The sequence below is a fragment of the Myotis daubentonii genome, chromosome 7, assembly GCF_963259705.1.
Source record: "Myotis daubentonii chromosome 7, mMyoDau2.1, whole genome shotgun sequence".
In the NCBI taxonomy this organism is placed as follows: domain Eukaryota; kingdom Metazoa; phylum Chordata; class Mammalia; order Chiroptera; family Vespertilionidae; genus Myotis; species Myotis daubentonii.
This window is the reverse complement of record NC_081846.1, coordinates 9882881-9908192: the sequence shown is the minus strand read 5'-3', so window position 1 is coordinate 9908192 and position 25312 is coordinate 9882881. Positions and strand designations below refer to the sequence as shown.

At 41.6% G+C, this 25312-nt stretch overlaps 2 protein-coding genes across 8 annotated transcripts in view; one reads left to right on the top strand and one right to left on the bottom strand.

Moving 5' to 3' along the window:
• C2CD6 (C2 calcium dependent domain containing 6) overlaps positions 1-792 on the top strand; it is a 65679-nt gene extending 64887 nt beyond the window's left edge. Inside the window, exon 18 of the mRNA XM_059704847.1 lies at positions 140-792. Within this exon, the coding sequence (XP_059560830.1) occupies positions 140-427 (288 nt within the window). The 3' untranslated portion in view covers positions 428-792. The remainder of the gene's footprint in view (positions 1-139) is intronic.
• A 3495-nt stretch (positions 793-4287) lies between these two features.
• Positions 4288-25282, bottom strand: STRADB (STE20 related adaptor beta). Of its 7 annotated transcripts, none has more exons than XM_059702786.1 (12): positions 25045-25279; positions 21298-21393; positions 19884-19964; positions 15558-15657; positions 12086-12264; positions 9980-10088; positions 8557-8680; positions 7161-7332; positions 6756-6860; positions 6349-6593; positions 5620-5662; positions 4288-5118 (listed from the first exon to the last, which is right to left on the bottom strand). In XM_059702786.1, exons 2-12 carry the CDS (start codon positions 21307-21309, stop codon positions 4975-4977), a joined length of 1314 nt encoding a protein of 437 aa, XP_059558769.1. In that variant the 5' UTR covers positions 21310-21393; positions 25045-25279; the 3' UTR covers positions 4288-4974. The 7 variants fall into 7 exon arrangements, with proteins under 7 accessions (XP_059558769.1, XP_059558772.1, XP_059558770.1 ...); XM_059702789.1 differs by having other exon boundaries at positions 9980-10058; positions 12143-12264; positions 25045-25278; XM_059702787.1 differs by having other exon boundaries at positions 12143-12264; positions 25045-25277.
• Between the last annotated feature and the right edge of the window lie 30 nt (positions 25283-25312).

The following is a 25312-nucleotide window of genomic DNA, read 5'->3' as shown; positions in this document are numbered from 1 at the left end:
AAGGTTTTACTTATAAAACATTTCATGCTCTCATTTTTTGTCTTTGACTGTTGATATTACAAACGTTGGTTCTTATAAATGTAAAATATACTTTAAGGAAGCCTAACTCACCAACTCGATCTTTTATTTTAATGTTTAGGATTGTTCGGATAGATTTGAGGAGGATCTTCCTATGACCTCATTTCAGCATCTTGAAAAAGTGAAATCAAGAGCAAGGCTTTTAGAAAAGAACCCAGATGAGAGCCATGATCGGTTGAAACATACAAGACCATGTACTGCTCCAGGGGTTAACAAGCGTCGAGAAAGCTACACTGGAAAGTTTACAAGTTCTCGAATGGTTTCAGCACGCTTAGTTCATTTAAATGACACAGTCCCAGATTATGAAATCCATAAAACACAGCCAAAAATTTTTAAAAGAAAATGCTGAAAATGTTTGCTCACTTGTGATATTATCCAACTGTTAAACAGCTCAGAATGATATATGAGGCCGACAGTCAGAATATCATTTCTCCAATTAACAAAATGGTTTGGAGATCTGTCCTTTCGTGTGATAGAAGTCAGCAACCAAAATTCATCTTGTTAGAACCATTTTGTTTTAATTAAAATGTAAAAGAAACACATTTTGATGTAGATGTTTTTGTTTATGAACCATAGGGAACACAGAAATACATATTCAGTTCATATTCATTAGCAAAGTTGTATTCCCAGCTTTTCTTCTTTTTCATTATATGACAGAATTGCTCTAATTCATAGCTCTCAGATTTTTCAAATCTGTGTTATGCTCTGAATGATCCCTATCACCAGTTTTTAAGTTCTCTATGTGCTGTTGATCCCCCTTTATGCCGGGAGCCGGTCCATCCTTGCTGTTTCAAGGGACCTGGCATATATGGCATACGGTTCTTAATATGTTTGCTCACCTTCTTGGCGCTGTGTTTTAACCAAGGTCACCTCTCCGAGAAAGGTTGAATCCCAAGGTAGGGATTTTCCCCTGAAGTTAGGGAGGGAATAAAACCCCTCAACTAAGTGCCAGGCGGGTAATTAATCACTTTAACTACGAACAATCATGCTTAAGCTACATAATCTTTACTCCCTGGAATGGAGATAAGAAACGCCCTAACCTTTGTAATAGAGATTGATAGGATTGAATCAACTGGTATAAATACAGATGTAACTAGACAGCAAGACACAGAACTTATAAGACAGAACTCAGAACACAGGGCTTGGAAGACAGGACCAAGAGAGACAGAGTCTAGGCACAGAACCTACACAGAACGTTCTCTAGAGACAGAAGAACTTCGCTGGCGAGAGCATGCCGGAGGATCCTGGACAGGGACAGGCCTCGGAGCCTGGAGGTGGAGCCTGGCGAGAGAGCATGGCAGGGGATCCTGGACTGAACCTGACTGCGGAGATTGGCAGGAGAGCCTGACTAGAACCTGGTGACTGAACCTGACTGGAGATCCTAAGCAGAACCTCTCTGGAGATCCAGACCAGAACTTGGCTGGAGATCCGGGCTAGAGATCCTGGCTGGGCTGCTGATCAACTGAACGCTGTCTCCGTGTCATTCCTTCTTCGCCGGCTCCGTCCACACCTTTGGGGACCCCTGGACCTGCTGGGGTTGGACCCCGGCACCTTTAACCCTTCAACTTTAGTTATATTACTTGATCAACAGAGTATAATTCTCTAGGCCTATAAAATTTGTTAATTTTAATATTGGCTATCACAACTTTTTACACTATAAAGATTATAAAGAACAGGTTTAATATGAATTCCTGAGGCAGCTCCTACACTGTAGTGACTTTCTTACTTGAAAAACTATGAAAGGGCCTTTTTAATAACACAAAGCTCAGGAAGCTGCATACATCTATAGAAACTGCCTAAAATATTACCTAGCTAAATCAGCCCAGGATTTAAGTCAGAGACTTCTGAGAATTGGCTCTATTCTCATCAAGTACAGTATTTGGATCTTGTTGAACTTAGGTTCATTCTTGAGAAGTGAAACTTCAATGTATAGAATTTTTGTCTGTTTTAATTTTTCTCCCATAAGTCATAAAAACTATGGGGTTTAAATAGATTGGCTAATGGGGAACTTAAATCCTGATCATTTATTTAATGGTATGATCAAGGTAATACATTTTTTTGGAGGCCAAGAACTTCTAGTAATCCTCAAAGTTGTACTTGCATCAGTCATAGTGTAACTGGGAAAACAGTTATAACTTAGAATCTTCAAGTAGAAGAAACACGGGGAATTGGTTTCATGAGTGATGGAATCAAGGCTAAGAAGTCAAAAGGGACGGTGGGTCAATCCAGAGATTAGCAAGAGCAGGATGTGCCAGTACCCTTCAGATGGAAGAGACAGCAGGAGCAGCGGTGCTACCAGAGTCCTAAAGCCAAAAGGCCAAGAACGCAGAGCCAGGCCAGGACTCCGCAAGAAACCAGGAAGAGCACAGGGTGAGAAGTGCCACGTTTCCCCTCTCTTCCTGCTCTGATTTCCCAACATTGCCTCCCTGGACCCCTGAGAGAGAGGGTGATGGGAAATGTAGTTCCCAGCGAAGCCGAGAAGGGAAGAGTGGAGAAATGGATCTAAGAGCAAACAGGCAATTGACCGGCAGTATTTATGAGGAAAACCATTGATCCGGTTTGCAGTAAAGGAAGAAATATTTTCTAGATGGAAATCTCAGATCCCTTTGTCTCATTAACTCTTAGTGGCAATACTGTGACACAGTTTAAAATTTCCTACCAGGGAAATCTCTCAAATATTCAAGTCTTTAAAAAAACAACAACTTGTAACCTTTAGTCAAGGTTGAATTCCTTAAATATTTATTAAATGTCCATAATATGCCAAACACTTTGCTAAACATCAGGATGTACTAGCGAATAAGACAATATTCTCAAGGAGTCCACAGTCTATTAGAGACACACACACACAGAGGAGTAACACTAGTTACATAAGCATTGTTTGGGGAAAGTACCTAGAAGCTCGTGGGGCATTTTAGCCTGGGTCCTTCAGAAAGCCGACATGACTGGACGTGTGTTAGGCAGAATGATGATCCATCAACCCTAATCCCAGGGACCTGTGACTATGGTCCCTTACCTGGCAGAAGGGACTGTGCAGCTGTGACTAAATTAAGGATCTTGGGATGAGATTATCCTGGATTACATTACCTGGGAAGACCGCAAGTAAGTCTATTGAGTCCTTATGAGTGAGAGGCAGAATGTCAGAAAAGGAGATGTAAACACTGAAACAAGTGCTGGCCCCTGAGGCCAGGGGGGCAGGCAGCCTGCAGAAGCCAGAAAAGGCAGCAGATTCTCCCCCACAGCCTCCAGAGCATGTTTCTGTGAGGCACTTTGAATGAAATTAATGTCTAAATCTGTAGACTAACGGAAGCAGACTGCCCTCCTCCATGTGGGTGGGCCTCTCCAGGTTAAGGCCTGTGGCACCAGCTCTGCCAGGTCAGCCTGCCGGCCTTGGGACTGGATCGCCATTGGCACTTTAGGTCTTCAGCTTGTCCTTTCACCCTGCAGATCTGGGGGCTTGTTAGCCTCCATCATCGTGTGAGGCAATTCCTTAGAGTAAGTCTCCTATTGGTTCCTTTCTCTGGAGAAGCAGAACACACGGGAGATCCGAGAGGCACTGCCTCACGCTCTCCCCAGTCCACCTTTTGCACACATTCCACTGCTCCTCTGATTCCTGTGGGTCTCTCTTGTGAAGGGAGGTTTCGGAGGTTGGTGGACCACTACAGCCCCCGCTACTACATGTGATCTCAGGGCCTCAACTGGTGCTCACCTCTCCCCCCTCCACCTTGCAGGTCTTTGTGGCTGACTTGGAGTGACCTAAACATTCTTGACAAGGGCTGGCAATCAACATGGAAAGGTTTGTGTTTCAAGTTGTCTATTAATTTATATACTGTCTCATTGCTTTTAATCTTTTAATCTTAAGACAATCATTTAAAAATAATTTTAAATGGAATGTTAGATAAGTGTACAGATTAAGAAAATCCCCAATTCAAACTGCATACTCTGAGACAGCATCTCTCTCTTGCTAATGTGGTAATACCATGAATTAAGGTCTCTCTGTCATTATATGTTGTATCACCTACAGGAGCAAGAATAATCATATAAAGGAACAGAATGTCTTCTCTCTCCATTGATCAAAGACCAGGTTGTCCCCAATTCACAGGTTATGTAAGTAAACCTATTTGTTTGCAAACGGCTTTCCTTGGCAAAACAAATTAGAATCTGTGTTTTAGCCTTGTCAAACCAGGCAAAAAGATAAATAAAAGCATAAACTCAATTCAATAAATCTTTATTGAGCTCCCACGGGATGCATGAATTTAGGATCTATAATTTACATGAGTAGAAAAGTGTTACTTTAGCCCCTTAAAAAAAAAAAAAAAGGAAATCACAACTTCTCTATATATTTCAAGTGAATCATTTAATGTGAGTGAGGCTCAGTTTGATATTGCCATAAGTATTAACACAAGAAAATGGGGAAGCATACCTGTTTCCCTGTTACCAAACAAGGGTTTGATGCCAAAATCAACTAGCCTGTTGGTCTAACAATAGCTGATCAAAAAGGCTTGAAAATCTGGAAGTAAAAAATGTATTTGGAAGCACTGTCCTTTGAGGGCACATTCCCTGAGGGCAGGAAATGCTGAAAGAATTAAATGGCTCAAAAATGATAGTGAGATCAAGAAGAATTAGTCACAGCTTTGGAAGAAACAAAACTTGAGAATAGATGACACTAAGTGTAGCTAGGTGAATCCTTCTGAAGTTTCCCTGGAGGTGTAGTAGCACTGAGCTAACCAAAGGGGCTACGAACTCATGCTCCTTTGAATAGAGTGGTTTTAAGTGGTAGATTCTCCAGTGCACCAACTGTATTTTCAAGTATAATTCTAGTATTTGTACCTAGAAATACAGAAGAAAAGCAGCAGGGAGAAAGTGTCAAGTATGTAGGATGTAAAGGATTTGGCAGCCCTAGAATTCCCAGTTTGCATCCTTTTCATCAGGAAAGTCACAGTCTGGCTCAGTCCAAGGTGGTGCTGGAGGCAGTGCTACTGATGGCTTTTGATAAGCTGGAGGCAACAGCGAAAGGATTGTGTCCTGGCTCTCTTCTTTCATCTGTCAAAGAAACTCAAAATAAGGCTGTTGGTACATAAACTTAATACATTAGTTCTGTTAGTAAAAAGTAACTTTTAAAGAAATCATTGAAAGTATTTAAGATTGTTTTTAACCAAGTCACTAAAAATACCTTTGATTCTGCTCATCTGAAAATAGGAAGAAGTGACAGCCAAATAGAATGATTTTTATCAGAATTGTTTTGCCCTTAAATTATTTTTAGACAATATAGAAAAATAAAATGTCTCTAAATTAATCAAAATACCAACTGAAGATATAGTCACATATGATGATATTCCATTTGTTTTTACTTGTTTTGCAGAATGGATGTATTTTAGAAAGTCTAACTGAATTACCCAAAAGTTTTCTTGATTTTAACTTTATTTTGTAAGAAAGCTGTTATTAAAAACCTTAACAACCAAACTGTCCCATTAAGCCAATACATGAAGTGACTTTTTAATAGTATTTAAAAACATCTAGACAACAGAAAAAAGATCAGCTTACCTGTTTGAAGAAAACATGGGACAATAAACTGCTTGCTGATGGCCTGAAACATTTTTAAAAGTTATAAAAAAAATAGAACCTCATATTAGAATATTGATTTTTAGATGTAAAAATATAGTAGAAATTAGGTTCAAAGCTATAAAACCCAATACTAAAAAATTAAAAGGAAAAATAATATATGTCAGAAGCCTAATTCTTAGCTTCCCTGACCAATGAGAAGAAGTCTAGAGATATCCTTTAATTAGTCCATAACTCAACATTTACTGGGCACTTACTAATTATAAGGAGCTTATGCTAGGCATTAAGGGGCTAAAAAAAGATAAGACCCACACCTAATTTCCAAAACATTAATGATAAGATATAGTTATATATGATAATAATTGATATTATAATAGCAACTAACATTTTTGTACTGCTTGGAAATTTCTAAAATGTCTTCAGATAAATGCAGTAATTAATGTCCAGAAGATTAACTGATTTTTACAAGGTGACTTGGTTAGGAAGTGAAATAGCTAAAACTGGAGCCAAGTTTTCTGATTTTGAGTCCTGTATTCCTCCCTCTTGCTCACTGCTTCGTCTTGTTTTTAGCATTGATGCTGCCTAGATTAGACTATGATTTTTTGACCAAAAGACTGGTTAAGGATTTGAATTTGGCAGGAAGGGACTATCACAAAGCTTCTAAAAGTGTAAAACCTACGTTTTATGTTACTTAGAGGTGAACAATATTACCTTTTCTCTGGATCTTGCTGCAAACAGAGCTGTACCAAGCTAAAGAAGGCAGGGGAGAAGGTTTTTGCGGATGGTGTCTGCAATCTGTCACTGTTTACTGTGCGAGTTCCACTGGAGACAAGTACACTTTCTCCAATCCCAGAGTCTACACCTGACCGGGAATTCTTCATTCTGGATTCTGACTGAGGGAAAATGCTGATATCCAATGGGCTATAAGGAGGACCTTTCAATTTCTGTAACAGCATCTAAAAGACAGAAAAATTTCTTTCAACCCTTACCAGGCAAAATATTAAAACAACAACAATAAAGATCCTAAGAGTCTACAGCAGGGATGTTTAACAGATATTACCTAGAACATAAGGGATCATATGGAAGGACAGTAGTTCTGGGATTTTAGTAGCATTTACCTGAGTCCTATGCATGTCCTGGAAAGGTACCTGTCCACTGGCCAATTCACACGCTGTAATGCCAACACTGTAGATATCTGACTTCACGTTGTATCCATGTAAATCCTGTAGAACAACAAATGTGAAGTCCTTTAGTGTAAGTAACTTAAAAGTTATATACATGTGCTTTTTTGATAAAGGATGGTGAACAATAATGGAAAAAACTTATTAAGTGAGAAATCAAGCTATACTTAATATATGGTGCACATTTTTAAATTCCTAACATAATAATTTTGACAAGAAAGAGGGAAAAAAGTCTTGCAGTAGTGCATTCACCATCCAAATATAAGGTCACAACTGTCCTTTAGTCAAGCTTAGAAGACACTCGAGACGCACAGACAACCCAATGCAACGGCCACACCTGACCTGTCTCAGTAGTTCTGGACTCAGCCACGGCTGCACTGATGTGCTGAACTGTGGGAAATCAAACACAGCCCTATGCCTCTGTCCGTGCTTAACCAAACTATGCAGGTGGGACAGGCCAGAGAGGGTCACTAGGCCATCACCAGAAATGAGGATATGGCTGGCTTTAAAACTCCTAGAACAAAAAGAAACAATCCTAAATACTGGGAAATTGGCCAATGAATCAAGAATAAAAATCTGGTCAGAACAAATTCATGTATGCTCTTGGAAATTAAATGATCTTTATAAAGTAGCAGTACACTGCTATGAATATATGGGAAATGCTCAAAGAATTAAGGAATCCTTTCAGCTATTCAAATAGCTTTAGGACAAGAAAATATGTAACTGACAACTACATACATGTTTGGAAGTGATAATATTTTATGCAAACTTGGAAAGGAATCAAACGATTAATTTCACTCTTGTAGGATGCTATTGCAAAACACCCAAGGAGAAGTCTAAAAAAAAATCAATGAACTAATACTTAAAGCATAAGGTTATAATTTAAAGTTAAATGCAGTATTATCCAAAAAAAGCCTTTTATAGTATTAACACTATTTACAAAGATATGTCATATATAAAAATTTCCTTTGTCAAATTATAAAAGAGCCTGTTTTTCATCCAAAACACTGGATTTGAAAACTAAGAGAGTTTCTAATAGACTAACTACAGTAGGATGACCAATAATCTGGTAAAATTAATTACAATACACTCTGCGAGAAAGCCTCAGTTAACCAGAATGCTGCTAAAAAACAACAAATAGTAAGAAAAAAAGCTTTAAGGAGTTTGAAACAGACAATAAAAAAACCCCAACAAGCTTATTTAAAAGTAAATTAATTAAAAAGGAAAACAAAGTCCCAGTGTATCTTAAAACAGCACTGTTCTTAAAATTCAGCCAATTCTGCATCTACAGTTCGGTAACTAGAGAATAGATATTTAGTATGATAATCTCAAGATACTACAAAATATTTAAGAAAACAAAGAAGGGTTGTTTCAATGTGTACATGATATAACTATGACTTACAGATGAAAAACAGATAAAGGCGCTATTAGCTTAAGGAAAAAGAGCTAACTAGGACCCCACTCCCTACAGCTCCCACCCCACATTAGATTGAGAGGTGAGCTCCGTGAGCGCAGGCTCCAACAGACACTGAGCACAGCACTCGGCACAGGGAGGGGTCCGAACACTGTGGTGAATGAGCACAAAATGTAAGCTTCAACAGTACCCCTCGGCCCCTGCCTCCCTCAGTTCCCTACCCCTCCTTTCTGATACTCAACTACTCCCGCCTTCCTAAAAGCTCCCTAAAAGATTCCTTCCACTAAAATTCTTTCATTTTGAAAAATACAAATAAGTAAATACCTGTGAATACAGCCATTTTGGTGCAGATAGTTCAACCCTCTCACTGCTCCAAAGAGAATGTTTCTTATTAAAGTTTCACTCATTCCTTCAGGAAAGTAAGTCCTCAAGAGCTGACTTGCTGAACCTGAAAAAAACCGCTGAAATCTTTAAATGAACATTTTTTTTTTAAATATACTTTATTGATTTTTTACAGAGAGGAAGGGAGAGAGACAGAGAGTTAGAAACATCAATGAGAGAGAAACATCAATCAGCTGCCTCCTGCACATCCCCCACTGGGGACGTGCCCACAACCCAGGCACATGCCCCCGACCGGAATCGAACCCGGGACCTTTCAGTCCACAGGCCGACGCTCCATCCACTGAGCCAAACCGGTTTCGGCTTTAAATGAACATTAAAAGTGATTTTCTTCTGGCTATCTTTTTTTTTTTTAAGTGATTTTTTATTTATTTGAGAGGAAGGGGGGGAGGGAGGGAGAGAGAGAGACATCGATTTGTTGCTCCACTTATTCATGCATTCTTTGGTTGCTTCTTGTATGTGCCCTGACTGGGGATAGAACCCACAACCTTGGCATAAAGGGATGACGCTCAAACCAACTGAGCTACCTGACCAGGGCCTATCTATGCTTTAAATGTTCTTTTCAGCTATAAACACCACACACACACACACACACACACACACACACACACACACACACACCCCCTTGTTACATTTCAGAATTAACCATTTTCCTATGCAAAGGTAATTTTCCTTCCAGAATATTTAAAGAGACTTTTTTAATGGCACTGAGGACCAGAAAAGAGAATTAACAATTTTTAGCATTACTGAAAAAACAAAACATACTGTGTATATGTATTTTTAAATCCAGAGACAATTCACAAAAGCTATCCTAAAAATCAAAGTTCTAGAATCCATTTGTTTATTCAACACACCTACTGAACACTGTTTTGTGCTAGGTACTGTATGAGCCCCAGGTAAATGATAAATACACACATAATCCTGCCCTTAGGGTGCTCCGATCCAGTGAAGGAGCAGGCACACACAGATGTTTACAGGACGTGAACTAAGTTTACTCAGCGGAGAGACGGATGGGGATGATGTACACAGCAGAAACACTACTTCTGCCTGAATAACGCATCTCTCCACTGAGGGAGGACGGAAACCAAAGGGGGGAGGCAGCGAGCTCAAAGGCACGGGCTTCTTGGAGAAGCAGTGGTGGCTCACTCATCATCAGACCTACTCTTTTTTCTGAAGACTAAAATTCAACATAAGCCAGAAATAAAAATATAAAATGAAATTTGGAATTGGCCATCAGAATTATAAATTAAAAGTAGTTAATCATAAATCTAAGATCCCATTCATCCATCATTATAATTATAACTCAGGCTAAGCTATGAGTTATTTTATCAAGAAAGAGTTTTCTTACCATAGGCCATAAACGGAGAAATAACCCAAAGCCAGCTACCAACAGTGAAAACAGTCCAGTAAGTTGTAATATTGGGGTGCTGGAAAAAGTGAGATAGAATCACAGCTTTCTAGGATAAACACAAGAGAAAAGACATGTAAAAACAACCTTTTTTCCCTTATGATGAAGATAACAGCAGTCGTGTCAGCTAATTCTCAGTAGAACTTATTAGTACTAACCACTGTTCTCAGTGTTGTATGTCTTTAAATCTTGTATCCACTACACGTTGTGATATGATTTTACAGAAGAGGACACTTAGAAATGAGTTAGAAAACTTGTCCAAGAGCACATAATAAAAGAAGTGAGAGGGATATGAACTTAGTATGAACTCTTATTAACAACTAGAGGCCTGATGCAAGAAATCTGTGCATGGGGTTTCGAGCACGGGGTGTGTGTCGGGGGGTCCCTCAGCCCGACCTGCATCCTCTCCAATCTGGGATCCCTTGGGGGATGTCCACAGGGATCGGGCCTACACAGGCAGTCGGATATCCCTCTCACAATCCGGGACTGCTGGCTCCTAACCACTCACCTGCCTGCCTGCCTGATTGACCCCAACTGCCCTCCCCTGCAGGCCTGGGTTTCCCCCAACTGCCCTCCCCTGAAGGCCTGGTCCCCCCCAACTGCCCTCCCCTGAAGGCCTGGTCCCCCCCAACTGCCCTCCCCTGAAGGCCTGGTCTCCCCCAACTGCCCTCCCCTGCCAGCCTGGTCGCCCCCAACTGCCCTCCCCTGAAGGCCTGGTCTCCCCCAACTGCCCTCCCCTGAAGGCCTGGTCTCCCCCAACTGCCCTTCCCTGAAGGCCTGGTCTCCCCCAACTGCCCTCCCCTGCCAGCCTGGTCGCCCCCAACTGCCCTCCCCTGCCAGCCTGGTCGCCCCCAACTGCCCTCCCCTGAAGGCCTGGTCTCCCCCAACTGCCCTCCCCTAAAGGCCTGGTCTCCCCCAACTGCCCTCCCCTGAAGGCCTGGTCGCCCCCAACTGCCCTCCCCTGCTGGCCCAATTGCCCACAACTGCCCTCCCCTACTGGCCATCTTGTGGTGACCATCTTGTGATGACATTGCACAAGGGCGTGATGCCACCTAGGCTTTTATTATATAGGACACTGTGTTCTTAGTATAGAAACATTTTAAAAAATACATAAAAAGCCCTGGCTGGGTGACTAAGTTGGCTAGAGCATTGTCCTGTACACCAAAAGGTTGCAGGTTCAATCCCAGTGGGGGTGGGTATCGGAGGCAACTGATCGAGGTTTCTCTCTCCCTCTTCTCTCTCTAAAAATCAATAAAAACACATTCTCAGGTGAGAATTAAAAACACACACAAATATATGAAGATAAAAGTAACTGCTAACATTACATCACAGAGAAAAACCACTAATAAAATTTTGGTATAGCCCTAACCGTTTTGGCATTGGTAGGTAGAGCATCGGCCTGCGGACTGAAGGGTCCCAGGTTTGATTCCAGTCAAGGGCATGTACCTTGGCTGTCGGCACATCCCCAGTAGGGGGGTGTGCAGGAGACAGCTGATTGATGTTTCTCTCATCGATGTTTCTATAACATCTCCCTTCCTCTCTGTATAAAAATCAATAAAATGTATTTTTAAAAATTTTTGGTATAATTTCTTCCAATCTTTGTGTAAGATACATGTGCACATGTAAACATTTTGAAAATGAAGACAATATCAAAATCAAATCCTTTCCTTCTTTATACAGAAAGTGATTAGTGACAACGAAAATGGTATTATAATATTACTGAAAGGCAATTCTATTAAAATTTATCAATTTAGAAGTTAATTTTGCCTAACTGGATGGGAAGGATACTGTCTCTTCCATTTCCCTGTATGACTATTTGTGATTGGACTAACTAGGGGTTTGTAAATCTCCAGACCAGCATTTCAAATATGATATTCATGTGAAGGAATGCATAGTAGTTACCTAAGTTTGAATATCTTTTTTCTTTCATGGACCTGCCTTCCAAGTATTCTAATTCTGTAATGGCATGTTTACAAAAGAAAGAAATCTACTTTTCTCTAACAGAAAAGACCTGTTAATTGGGGGGTTGGGGGGGGGGGGTCTCACAGATGTAACTCCTCGGATAGACAGCACTTTAAGTGCATTATTTTCTGGTGGTGTCACCTGTAAAGCTTTCAGGCGTTCTTCAGTGCAGTTTTCCAGATTTGTGATTTTGATCGTCACCAGGGTTCCTGTGGGAGTATGCCGTGCAAGATGGACAGAAGTCAGGTTGTCAAAGCCTCTTCCTTACAATCAGACATAAAACTGTGTTAGCGACCAAAGAAGGAAAAAAATGGTAATTTGAACTTCATCAAAATTAAAAACTTCAACTCTTCAGGAAAATGAAAAGGCAAGCCACTGATTGACAGTATTAACAATACTTTTACATCCAGAGTATATAAATAACTCTTACAACTCTTAATAATCAAACAAAAACTCATTAAAAATAGGCAGAAAATTAAATAGGGAATACATGAAAGCAGCTATAGGAATGGCCAATAAGCACATAAAAAGATGTTCAAGATAGAGAAATGCAAATTAAAACCACAACAATATGGCATAACATACCTATTATAACGGCTAAAATTGTGACTTGATAAATTGTGACTCAATGGAATGCTGCTCAGTAATCCCTACAGCCACTTCCAGTCCCTTCCAACCACTAACGTGATTTTGTCATGAAATGGCGTCATAAGGAATGGAGCGTTTCGTGCCTGGCTTCGTTTGCTTAGCTCACTTTGTAGGCTTCAGTAGTTAATTTCTTTTTATTACTGAGTAATAATTCATCCTATGAAAATACCACAATGTATTTATCCATTTACAAGCTGAAAGATCATGTGGGTTGTTTTCAGTGATTGGAGACTATAAATCAAGCTGTCAGAACATTCGTTAAGTAGACATGTTTTCATTTCTGTTGGGCAAATACCTGTGACTGGAAGTGCCGGGGCATGGGTGTTTAACCTTATGAGAAGGTGCCAACTTCTTTCTGAAAGCGGCTGAACCGGTTTGTGTTCCCCAAAGCCACAGTTGCTTGATATGCTCGCCAGCATTTGGTGTCAGTGTTTAAATTTTAAAATAACTAGTGGCACCTATTAATAGGCACTTAATAAACATTAGTTCCCCCCTCTTTCCACAATCCCCAAATTCTGTTACTTTTATCTTTAAAAAGACATTATTAATCTCAAATTCATCCCTTCCTCTGCCATGCGTGCATCACTGCCTTGGTTCAAGGCCTGTCCTCTTTCCGGGACAGAGGGAGGGGCTTCCTCACTGTGCCCTCTATTCCCAACCAGGGCACGTGGCAAAATCACCGAGGGGACTACTTCAGAAGCCTATGCCTACCTTTCAGTCGCCAGCAAGTTTGATTCAGTAGGTCTGTGATGGGATATAGCATTGCAGTTTTTAAAAAGACTCAGGTGGTGAGGATACTTCCTCACCACTAATCTACATCTTCCAGACTTCTGCATGGAATTGCAGTTGTCTTTCTAAATCTAGCATTTTATCAATAGAAAGGAACTACAGTGCAGCAGCTGAAAGCTGAGACCCTGCAGTCAGAAGGTTTGCTTTCAAATCACTAGCTGTTTGACTGTTAAACAAATCTCAGAGCCTCAGAATTCTTACCTGCAAAATGGGAGTGGTAGAATGAAAAACCCGTATCAAATGTTCAGTATAATGCCTTTTAGATGCTAATATTAGCATCCTCACGATTCCAAAATGTCTTTCTAGCACAGATGCCGGGGTCCAACCCCAGCAGGTCCAGGGGTCCCCAAAGGTGTGGACGGAGTCGGCGAAGAAGGAAGGACACGGAGACAGCGTTCAGTTGATCAGCAGCCTAGCCAGGATCTCTAGCCCGGATCTCCAGCCAAGTTCTGGTCTGGATCTCCAGAGAGGTTCTGCTTCGGATCTCCAGCGAAGTTCTGGTTAGGATCTCCAGCCAGGTTCTGTCCAGGTTCTCCAGCCAGGTTCAGTCACCAGGTTCTAGTCAGGTTTTCTTGCCAATTTCTGTAGTCAGGTTCAGTCCAGGATCTTTTGCCATGTTCTCTCCAGCGAAGTTCTTCTGTCTGTAGGTTCTGTCTGTAGGTTCTCTCTTCTAAGTTCTGTCTCTTGCTGTCTTGTTACATCTGTATTTATACCAGTTGATTCAATCCTATCAATCTCTATTACAAAGGTTAGGGCGTTTCTTATCTCCATTCCAGGGAGTAAAGATTATGTAGCTTAAGCATGATTGTTCGTAGTTAAAGTGATTAATTACCTGCCTGGCACTTAGTTGAGGGGTTTTATTTCCTCCCTAACTTCAGGGGAAAATCCCTACCTGGGGAAACAACCTTTCTCAGAGAGGAGACCTTGGTTAAAACAAATAGTGCCAAGAAGGTGAGCAAACATTTTAAGAACAGTATGCCATATATGCCAGGTCCTTTGAAACAGCAAGGATGGACTGGCTCCCGGCACACAGAGAGGATAAATTCCAAATTTCGGCCTTAAATCCTTTGAGTAATAAAGTGGGTCAGTTGTGGGGGTGGACACAGAGTCTGAACCTGTAAATACACAATGTGTTCCCAACCTCCCAGATTTATCTCCTGCCTACACTCCCCTTTCTCCCACTTCTAGGCAACTATGTGGCAGTCCCTTTCTAACCATCCTTCCTCACGCATCTATTGAAGTAAATATTTTTTATCTTTTTTTAATTGACACCATGTGAACCTCCTTCCTAAGGGCATTTCCACCAGAGCTATCTTAGAAAAGGGCAGATCCTTATTCTCCTTGTCTCCTTGACCCTGGACGGGAGTGTCAGTGACCTAAGCTTGGCCAACTGGAGGATGGAGTGAGAGACAAAGAAGCGGCAGTCAGAACTCGCTGCCGTGGGACCCACTGTCTGGTGGTGGAGGTATCCTACGAGGTAGTCCCCGACCGAGGCTGCTCCATGCCATGCCCTGGCTATGGTTCTAGGCTGAGCTTCTCTTGGCTCTTCCAAGCCTAATTATTTCTCCAGTCAGTAATTCTGTGTTAGAACATTGTTTAAAAATTTTCTCTTCTGCTTGTTAGGATTGTTTTCTGTTGTTTGTAACAGGCACTCTGACTGGCACATCTGGCAACCTTTTCCTCATTCTCAGGATCCAGCTCTTTTTGCTCTTTGTTGACTCCCAGATGGATGGTTGGATGCTCCATCTTCTCTGTTCCCACAGCACCTTGCACACCTCGACTACAGTTCCCTCCAGGGGGTAAAACAAAGCCATCCATGTGTTCATCTTCCCAGAGAACGAACTCCTCAGGTGGATTACATGGCTTTCTATCCCAGCATCTAACAGCACCTGCAGTGCTTAATGTTTCTGAATATTCAGAGCCAATGTTTCACGTGTATAAGGCTATAGATAATGACCCATCCTGTTCCAAACTTAACTGAGATAGGTTACCACAACAGATGGGATTTTAGGTTTTAAGTTAAAATAATTTGGTTAAAGGACTATAACGAAAAAGATCTTTTTTGCCATCAGCTTAATTCCTAATAATGAAGGATCAAGTATGTGAAGTCCATGATTACCTATTTCCACTTGGAGTTCATAGTGGGAAGCGCTGGTGGAACAGACCGCTTCACTGAGTCTAGCAGATGGAGACAACCGGGGAAGGGTTGGCTTATCAACCTGCGTGGTTTTAGAAAGATGAAAACAAAATACGTTTAGACTCTTGGTCCTCCAACCCAACATAAAACGCAGACATTGTATTTTAAACACACAGTGCTCATGAGGAAAGGCACACTGAAAGGGGACTTAGGACACCGGTTCAAGATCTAAAAAGAATTTACAATTGCTAATAATTGATGCTAGTTAGAAAGCGATCCACTGATAAAGGTGAGAGGGCAGGAAAAACAGATTTATAGGTAGCAAAGAATACTTTCCAGCACAATTTCAAATAAGCCTTTTTAGGAGTTGCTAAGAACAGTTCATTCTTCAAGGTAGTAATAAATAAATATGTCGAAGGAAGAGATGCAGGGGCCTGTGAGGAAGGATTCTCTGCTTGTGCTACTGCTTCAAGGGATCCCAAGTTTTATCCATGACCCATCCAGATACATGCTCAGCTAGTGGAGGTGCTAACATCAAGAAACAATTTCCACACTCTAGTCTATTAAAATTGCTGAAGATGTTCTTCACAAGATGAAAGGAATAAGAAGGGAGATAAATAAATGTCAAGAAATGGGAGACCACAGTACAGACCCCCCCAAGTTAATGAACAGGAACCCTATGGGTGTCTCACAGGGTGCTCTAGAGTTGGAGTCTGGTCTGCACCGTCCCAGTGGCAGTGAAACATGCACGCAGGAGGAAGGGGAGGCCAACAACTTGGTGTCATACGATAGCCAGGAGGCTCTCCAGAGGACACCAGCACTCCAAAGACTCTCAGGCGCCTTCCAGGCACCAGCAGGCGCCAGAATCTTATTACTGCCTCCGAGGTAAGGAGAAGGAAGAAGGGGGTTAGAAATCATATTACTATGTGCTAGGAATTGTGCTAATTACTTTTCATATCCTTAACTCTACATGTTCCCTAAAGTTTTAAGAGAGCAGAAAAATATAAGCTCCTGGCTAAAGAAGAATGAAAGTAAATATTGTTAAAAGAGGGATGAAAGATTGTAAAAAGAAATTCCATTATACAACTGGAAACAATCCCAATGAAAAAAAGAGAAATATAAATAAATCAAGTTAATTTTTTTAGGACAGGCAGTCTTCAAATAAACTGAGATCTAAAGAACACATGTAAGAGACAGAAAGATGAGCATATAACAATTAAAAAAAAAATTTAAGTCCCAACCTGAAGCCTGTCAGGGAGGCTAGAACACAGAATGAACTGAGGCTTACAGTTCACGGCCTGAAAAAAATGGCATAGGTGGTCATATGAGGGACTGCGGTCAGACTGACCAACCTGCACATTGCTTCGTTGCTTCCATCTTCTCCATTAGGAAAGTAGTCTTCTTTAAACTAGAAGGCACATTTGTTGTATATAACTAGCTCAAGCCCAAAACAGGTTATTTTATTTATATATATATATTAGAGGCCCGATGCACAAAATTTGTGCAAGAGAAGGCTTTCCTTCCCCTGGCTGCCAGCACCGGCTTCCCTCTGGCACCCAGGACCCAGGCTTCCCTCGAAGCCCTGGCTTTGTCTGGAAGGTTGTCCAGTCTAATTAGCACATTATGCTTTGATTATTATAGGTAAAACAAAATAATCAATAAATAAAAACAAAACTATATATATTAGGTACTAAGAGTTGTCAAGGTCACAGAGACAGAAAGTAGGATGGTGGTGCCAGGGGAAGGGGAGGGAGAGGGAACAGGGAGTTGCTGTTCAATGGGTAGAGAGTTTCCATTTTACAAGATGGAGAGTTATGGAGATGAATAGTGGTGATGGTTGCACAACATTATGCATGTGTTTGATACCAATGAACTGTACACACTTAAAAATGGTTAATACGATAAATTTTATTTAGCACATACCTAAAAAAAGGTAGCACGTGTTGAAGTTTACTGAGTTCTAGGCCTGTTTCCTGGCAACAGCAAGGAGATAACAACAGACACTTTACTCTCTGAATACCTCAACCTGAAGGTATTATTTGAATAAAAGCAAGGATTAGACACTATATCCTACTGTACAAAAGGACAGGTAACTAGAAGACTTTAGAGTATTAGTGAGCAAAAAGTGAAATGACAAAAATGAAGACAAAATCTGGATAAACGTATAAACAGGATTAAATGGGATTATCTTATTTTGTAGGAAATAAGCCATTTGCAAGGCAGGTTCCATTTTGTAGTGAGAAATACTCATTCCAGAGCATGTTTCTTTAAATATTATTTACATCAGGCATTGCCCAGGGGAGATAAAGATGAAAAAGACAGGATGCCTATTTTAAGGGGATCATGCTATAGTTGGAAGAGACGTATACAACAATCATTGTGAGATAATGAATAAATGCCATTTTATAGGAATGTCTAACATATGTTGGAGAATAAATAAAAAGTACAAGAAGAAAAGCTTCAAGATGTGATATTTGGGCCAACTCTTTATGAATGAGAAATTTTAGAGGCAGAAAAAGGAGACCATTTCAAACAGAAAGAAGAGTATATGCTAAGACTCAGTAGCAAGAAATAAAACTAAAAAGACTAAAGTTATTCCATACCACTAAGATCCCTTATACCCATGGTCGGCAAACTGCGGCTCACGAGCCACATGCGGCTCTTTGGCCCCTTGAGTGTGGCTCTTCCTAAGCCTTAGGAGTACCCTAATTAAGTTAATAACAATGTACCTACCTATATAGTTTAAGTTTAAAAATTTGGCTCTCAAAAGAAATTTCAATCGTTGTACTGTTGATATTTGGCTCTGTTGACTAATGAGTTTGCCGACCACTGCCTTATACCATGCTAACAAGTTTAGGCCTTCCCTCACCCACGTGGAAAACCTCTATTAATACCCTAAGACTCTTAGTAAAATCTGCTGTCCTTTGCTCATTAGCCGATACTCTCTCGTGGATACTATGGAGCACAGCCAGGTTTGCTTTCAGAATGGAGGTGCTAATCTCCCCAACCACTAGGACCACTGAGTCTTGTACAGGGAATTGCCCTCTTCAGAAAGAAGCCACCCTGCCCACTGTTATGCCACTTCCCTGGGGCCAGTTTGTGTCCAACACTGGTGGATACAGGAGTACAAATGCCCAGAGCCCTTGGGCAACTAGGACAATTAGGTAGAGCCATGCCAGCTCCAGAGATGCTCACTGGAATGGCTAAGGCCTCTCTTCAGGCTTCTTAGGTACCAACAACACTGCCTCCTCCCTCTCTCACAGTGTTGGTCTAGAAAGAACTTCCCGATAAATTTCCTGCATGAAAAAGAAAAAGTTTAGGCTTTATCCGATAGGCTTTTGGAAACCAATGAAATCTTAAAGTTGGAAAGTGACACAAGGAGGCCTGTATTGGTAACAGTGTTGAATCCTGATCTGAGTGGTGAGAGGAGGGTATATGAATGCCTAGGAAACTAGAGGCATTGAGTCTTCCTGTAATAGTCCAGTGAGAGATAATGAGACTTGAGTAGCAGTAGTTAGTTACCAGGTGAAGGAGGGCATGGACTCAAGGGTATTTCAGATACAGAACCATAAGACTTGGTGTATATTACATGTGGGAGCAGAGGTAGAGGCAGTGTGAGGATCTTTCCAGTTTCTAGTCAGGATGATCTAGTAGATGGGTTTTTTATTAGCCAAAGCAGGAAACACAATGTATTACTGAGTCTGAGAGAAAATTAAGGTTTTACCGAAACTGCATAAAAATGTCTTCGAAAACCCTAATACAAGATATTCTACAGACAGCCCTGGGCCCAAGAAAGGGCGAGAGTGATAGGTAAAAATGTGAAAACCATCAGTTCTGCTTGATGCCGGAGTCCCCTCCTCACCTGAAGGAAAAGCTGAGGGAGCTCCAGGATAATCTGAAACCTGAGCAACAGAGGCTTAAACAGGTGAGATGCTCAAGGAGAGATGGTTTAGACCAGTGGTCGGCAAACTCCTTAGTCAACAGAGCCAAATATCAACAGTACAACAATTGAAATTTCTTTTGAGAGCCAAATTTTTTAAACTTAAACTATATAGGTAGGTACATTGTTATTAACTTAATTAGGGTACTCCTAAGGCTTAGGAAGAGCCACACTCAAGGGGCCAAAGAGCCGCATGTGGCTCACAAGCCGCAGTTTGCCGACCACGGGTTTAAACAGAAGAGAAGAGGCCAACGACAGACCACTGGAGAGTAGCAAAGACACGGCAAAGGAGAAGAATGTCGGAGAACCAGGAGTGAGTGGTATTACAGAAGGCCAAGGAGTATTAATTGTACTCAATCATTTCTTACCAAGTTTTGACGGATACTGGTTTCAGACTGTTTTTCAGGTCTGAGTGATTCAACTTGTGTTCGTGAAGTGCAGAAACAATCCTGGAAATTCAAGAAAGGAATTAAATAAAGTGAAAAAAGCCCCCACGAAATAAGTAGGGGTGACATGTGATACAAGAGGGTCTAGTGATGGAGTGAGGGGCAGAGAGAAAGGGTAGCATGCAGGGATCTGGAATTGAAGCCAGGACTCATAATGTGGGGGTACAGTATGCGAGAGGACAGAGAAACAGCTGTGTGTGCAGAAGACAAATGCCTTCTGTTATAATTCTACTTGGCATATCTCTGATCCTTGTCCTCTCTCTGGAGATCATAGTGTCAATTCACTTTTACAGTTGGTATTGATACTGAACTCTTCTATCACCTGCAGTTTTCTTCTGAATATTTAGCTAAAGATTATTCTGCTCTACCCACAATAATCATCTTTATTTTGATCCTCAGATTTGCTTTGGAAAATGAAGTAGGTATCTCACCTTAATGTATTTTCCAGATATATAAAGCTCCCCTTTTTAAGTAGAAAAGGTGTACTTCAGACAAAAGTAATGCATCCTGTATTTTCTATATAACTAACATTCTTCTCGCTTCATAGTTCTGCCTCTTACACTTGGCAAATGAAGGTGTTGATGAGCAGGTATGAGTCTGAGCCCTGGCTCTAATTTTTCGCAATCCTGGGCCAAACTCAACATGAGGACTATACCCCCTGCCCAACCAGTCAGTCACAACTTTGAAGACTGGAAGAGATACAATGTATGAAAGTTTTCTGTAAACTGTACATCCTCATATAAATGCACCCATCACTTTTTAAAAGATCACTGCTTTAATATAATAATTCAAATATTCAAGTATTGTATTATATTCTGTAGAAAGCAAGATGAAAGTCATAAAACTACTTAATTAGAGCAGATACCAATATCTAAAGTATATTCAGATGTGGATCTAATAGTATCTATACATCATATTATATACATTGACCCAACTGCTTTTTGTCTTGTCAAGTCAAGGGGCTTATTTAAATATTATTTTGCTTGCCTTTAGTCAGATGGAAATTTTTAAGAGATATTTTTGAAATATTTAAAGGGTAAGACATAGCTAACTGGATGAGAGAGGCATATCCAAGCACAGCATATGTATGAGAAAAGTGGGTCTGGGTCACAAGAACAGAATAATGAGTGTATCAGAAAGTACAGGAGAAACTCTTTTTTGAAAAAACAAAAACTCGATGAGAATTTAACTTATTTCTTAAGACCAGAAGTCATTCAGGTCAAAATAACATCAGAGTAAAGACTGTCTCATCAGAATATGCCCTTTGTTATGGCTCTGAATCACCATCCAACTACTCTGAAGGCACAAAATCAGATCCATGTTAACAAGAACTTACCAGAAAAGACATTGAATCGCTTTATTTCACAGAAAGTGACAAAAATCCATCTACTGCAGAGAAGATTATTACTTTATCTTCAGATGCAGAAAAATCCTAATATGAAAACAAAAGGAACATAATTTAGACTTACATGTAAGCTTCTTGAAGAACTAGTTGTCATAAACCCACCCAATGTCTAGGCACCTACTCTTTGACATAAGGACCAGAGCCAGTCCTGGAAAGTGTCTTTAAAGAGCATTTCTGTTTACTGAACACTGTCTGGGCCCTGACATCACAACAGAAAGGCAGAGTGGAGGTTCTGGATCCTTTCTCAAAGCCTCAACATACCTGCATCTCTCCTTCCCTATATTTTCTGTACTTTTAAAAAGAGCCCTAACAAATGTGAAACAATTTAGAAAAACAATATTGGACCCACTTTTGATATAAATGGTGTTACAAGAATTCAATGATTCCACTCTAAGTAAATTTTGAGGCTTCCTAATCAGATTAATTGCCTTTTCAATCATTTGGGTTCCCTGACCAGCAAATTCGGAAAGAATCAGGATTAGTAACACACTAAGAATTAATGTTTTCTTGTTGCCACGTTTAAAATAAAAGATAATTTTTTTCCAGTTTTCATGTAAAATAACATCTTTGTAGGTTGAATATTTTTTTTACTTTATTTTGATTTCTCAGTTCTATTCTTGGAATTTATTTATAGGCATGAAAAATATGCAGATTATTATACAAATAATTAGTCCACTTTCAGTAATAGAGTATTAAGCTCAATAGTTTATGAAGACTCTGCAACAGATTCAGAGATTTAAAATAGTAACTTCTACAGATTCAAGGAGCTACAAAAGCACCACCAAAAGTTTCCAGATCTTTCCTAATAGAAAGGGTAGTAATTTTCTAAACTTGCTAGTGCTTTGGTGTTTCCTTATAACTAATCAATGTCTTTACTTTCATATACATTGTGCTTCATTATTTAATTTTAATGAAGTCCTCAAGTTTGATGAAGGCATCTGAAAATATCTGAGCAAAATGAGAAAGAAAAGGAGATCTTGTAAAACCATAGATATTATAGCCTGGTACCCAATTTTATTGCTAAGGGAAAATATGTACTTGTTCAGGATGGTCACTACACACCAAAGGGAAAGAATGTGAGGAAGAAGAACCTGAAAGCATGATTATTTTGTCTTCTGTCATTCACTGTATCAAGTTAAGGCACTGGAAGATGCTGTTACAAAAGGAGGAGTGCAATGCCTGCCCTGCCCACCTTCCAGGCTGACTGAAATCAAAGGAGATACGTCACCTGAAAGTACCCATAACTGCCAAACACTGTATCAATAAGTGCCGGGAGCCGGTCCATCCTTGCTGTTTCAAGGGACCTGGCATATATGGCATACGGTTCTTAATATGTTTGCTCACCTTCTTGGCGCTGTGTTTTAACCAAGGTCACCTCTCCGAGAAAGGTTGAATCCCCAGGTAGGGATTTTCCCCTGAAGTTAGGGAGGGAATAAAACCCCTCAACTAAGTGCCAGGCGGGTAATTAATCACTTTAACTACGAACAATCATGCTTAAGCTACATAATCTTTACTCCCTGGAATGGAGATAAGAAACGCCCTAACCTTTGTAATAGAGATTGATAGGATTGAATCAACTGGTATAAATACAGATGTAACAAGACAGAAAGAGACAGAACTCAGGAGACAGAACTGAGAAGAGAGAACCTACAGACAGAACCTACACAGAACCTACAGACAGAAGAACTTCACTGGAGAGAACATGGCAAAAGATCCTGGACTGAACCTGACTAGAACTTGGTGACCGAACATGGCTGGAGATCTCAGACAGAACCTGGCTGGAGAACCTAGCGAGGGAACATGGCTACAGAACCTCGCTGGAGATCCGAAGCAGAACCTCTCTGGAGATCCAGACCAGAACTTGGCTGGAGATCCTGGCTGGAGATCCTGGCTAGGCTGCTGATCAACTGAACACTGTCTCCGTGTCATTCCTTCTTCGCCGACTCGGTCCACATCTTTGGGGACCCCTGGATCTGCTGGGGTTGGACCCCGGCAAATAAGAGCCTGAGAGGATGCTCTGAAAGGCACCCTCAAATATACCGGCACAAAACGGTAAGGCTCATTTGGGTAGTGAGTTGGCAATATTTTGATAAACATGAAAATATTCATACCTTTTGACCCAGTATAATTCTCACTTCCAGTAATCTATTTTAAGGAAGAATGCAAGCAAATGAAGAAACCACATCTATAGAAAGCCATTACACTGTTATGTGAAACAGCCAAGTATTCATTTCACAGTTGTTCAATCAAGGGCTACTACGGGATGGGCACTGCGCCGGGCACTGGGCACTCACTGGTGATGGGGCAGGGAGGGCTCTGACCACCTGCAGCTTACTTTCCCACGGCAAAGACTAGGGATGTCACGGTGAACTGAACTTTCTGGTTATTAGGATTTTGTTTTCTGCTTTTCCCACTTAATATCAGGGTTTTTTTTCTTAACAACAACAAAACTTTAAACTTCATTACCTTTCCTATTTCTCAGAAAACTAAGAAGAAACGGGCACCATGTGTGAGAACTGTTAGTACTAAAGGGTTGTCCCCATGGGGTGGTTTAATCCCAGAGGTTTTTGCTTAAGATATGCCAGTCTAATAAGAGATAATTTTACAAGACATTTTGAGGTCACGGCAGCAGCTGCACCTGGTAAGGGGCGGGGAAGTGTGTGTGTTGGAGGAGATTTGCTGTCATATTTTTCTCTGCACGTTCTTTCACTAGGTATGAACATAAATACTTTTTAAAATTTCGTATTTCAGACCTAATTTTCTAAATGTATTCACAACTACATTAGTGTGGCTCCTTGCACCTGTATCTGAAGAGCTAACTAGGATAAAGCTTTATAAATAATTTAAAGTTGTCCTGTAACAGAATGGTAGGTAGTCCGAAGGTTTTCATCTGAAAGGATGGCACTTTCTGCGAAAATCAGGAGCTGTGTCTATTTCCAGAACGCCAACAGTCCATTGTTATGGGGAATGCAAACAAAAAAACAAAACACAAACCCTTATTTAACTCTTTGCTGAGCTTTTAAATTACTGTAATTTTCAAAGTGATCTTGGAAACCTATAATATCCATAATATCTTAAAAATTGTAGCAACGCACAACTCGGTATAATTTTCCAAATTAGTATCGTGACTCATGCTTTCAGGAGACATCGCCTGAACGCCTACTGTGTGCTCCCTGCCAGGCAGGCGATGTGTCACAAATCCTGACCAAGTTTTCAGGGAAAAGGGTGCCCGACACAACAAACCCACGAAGGCCAACACAACGCCGAGCTTCAACTGAGGACAAACGACGCCTGGGCATTTGCTTTTGTGAAAAGTTCCCTCCTAGTCCTGCTTGGGGCCGGGGGGGACTTGGTAGCGGTCCCCAAGGCGGCACAGAGCCGGGCCAGGGGTGTCTTCGGTCCGGAAACCTCTCCAGGCCCCGAGCGCGGCTCAGGATGAGAGCTGGGGGGACAGCGCCGCGGGGGCTCGGACCCCGCGCACCTGGCGCCGCCCACCCCACGGGCACCGCCTCCGCCGCACGCAGGTGCCTCGGCCACCACGCGGCCAGGGGCGCGGGCAGAGCCGGGGCAGGGCCGCGCTCCAGGCCGACGGCAGGTCCAGCCTCGGGCTTTGCGCGGCGTGCGCGGACCGAGCCGCCCTCCTCCCCGCCCCCTCCCGGACCCGGCCTCCCGCATTACCCGGAGGCGATCACGGCCAGGACTCTTTCTCAGGCGGCCAGCGGTGCGGGGCCTGGCGGCGTGGGAGCCCGGCCCGCCCTGTGGCAAGGCGAGCACGCGAGGCCCGCTCCCAGCGCGGGCCGCGGGGAGTAGGAGGCCGGCGCGACCCGGACCGGGGCGGTCCGCGAGGAACTCTGCCCCAGTCCCGGGCTCTCTGTCGGGACGGAATTCGCCCCACCCCGACCCGAGTTGCCCCGCCTCCCGCCCCAGGGCCGGGCAGCCAGGGGGC

Coding starts and splice junctions, on each gene's coding strand:
- STRADB (XM_059702786.1), bottom strand. Junction 10,089..12,085: donor CTATCCGAGGAGTTACATCT/GTGAGACCCCCC, acceptor TGTTTATCCTAG/AAAGCTGTGATTCTATCTCA. Junction 6,861..7,160: donor GTCCAGAACTACTGAGACAG/GTCAGGTGTGGC, acceptor GTTGTTCTACAG/GATTTACATGGATACAACGT.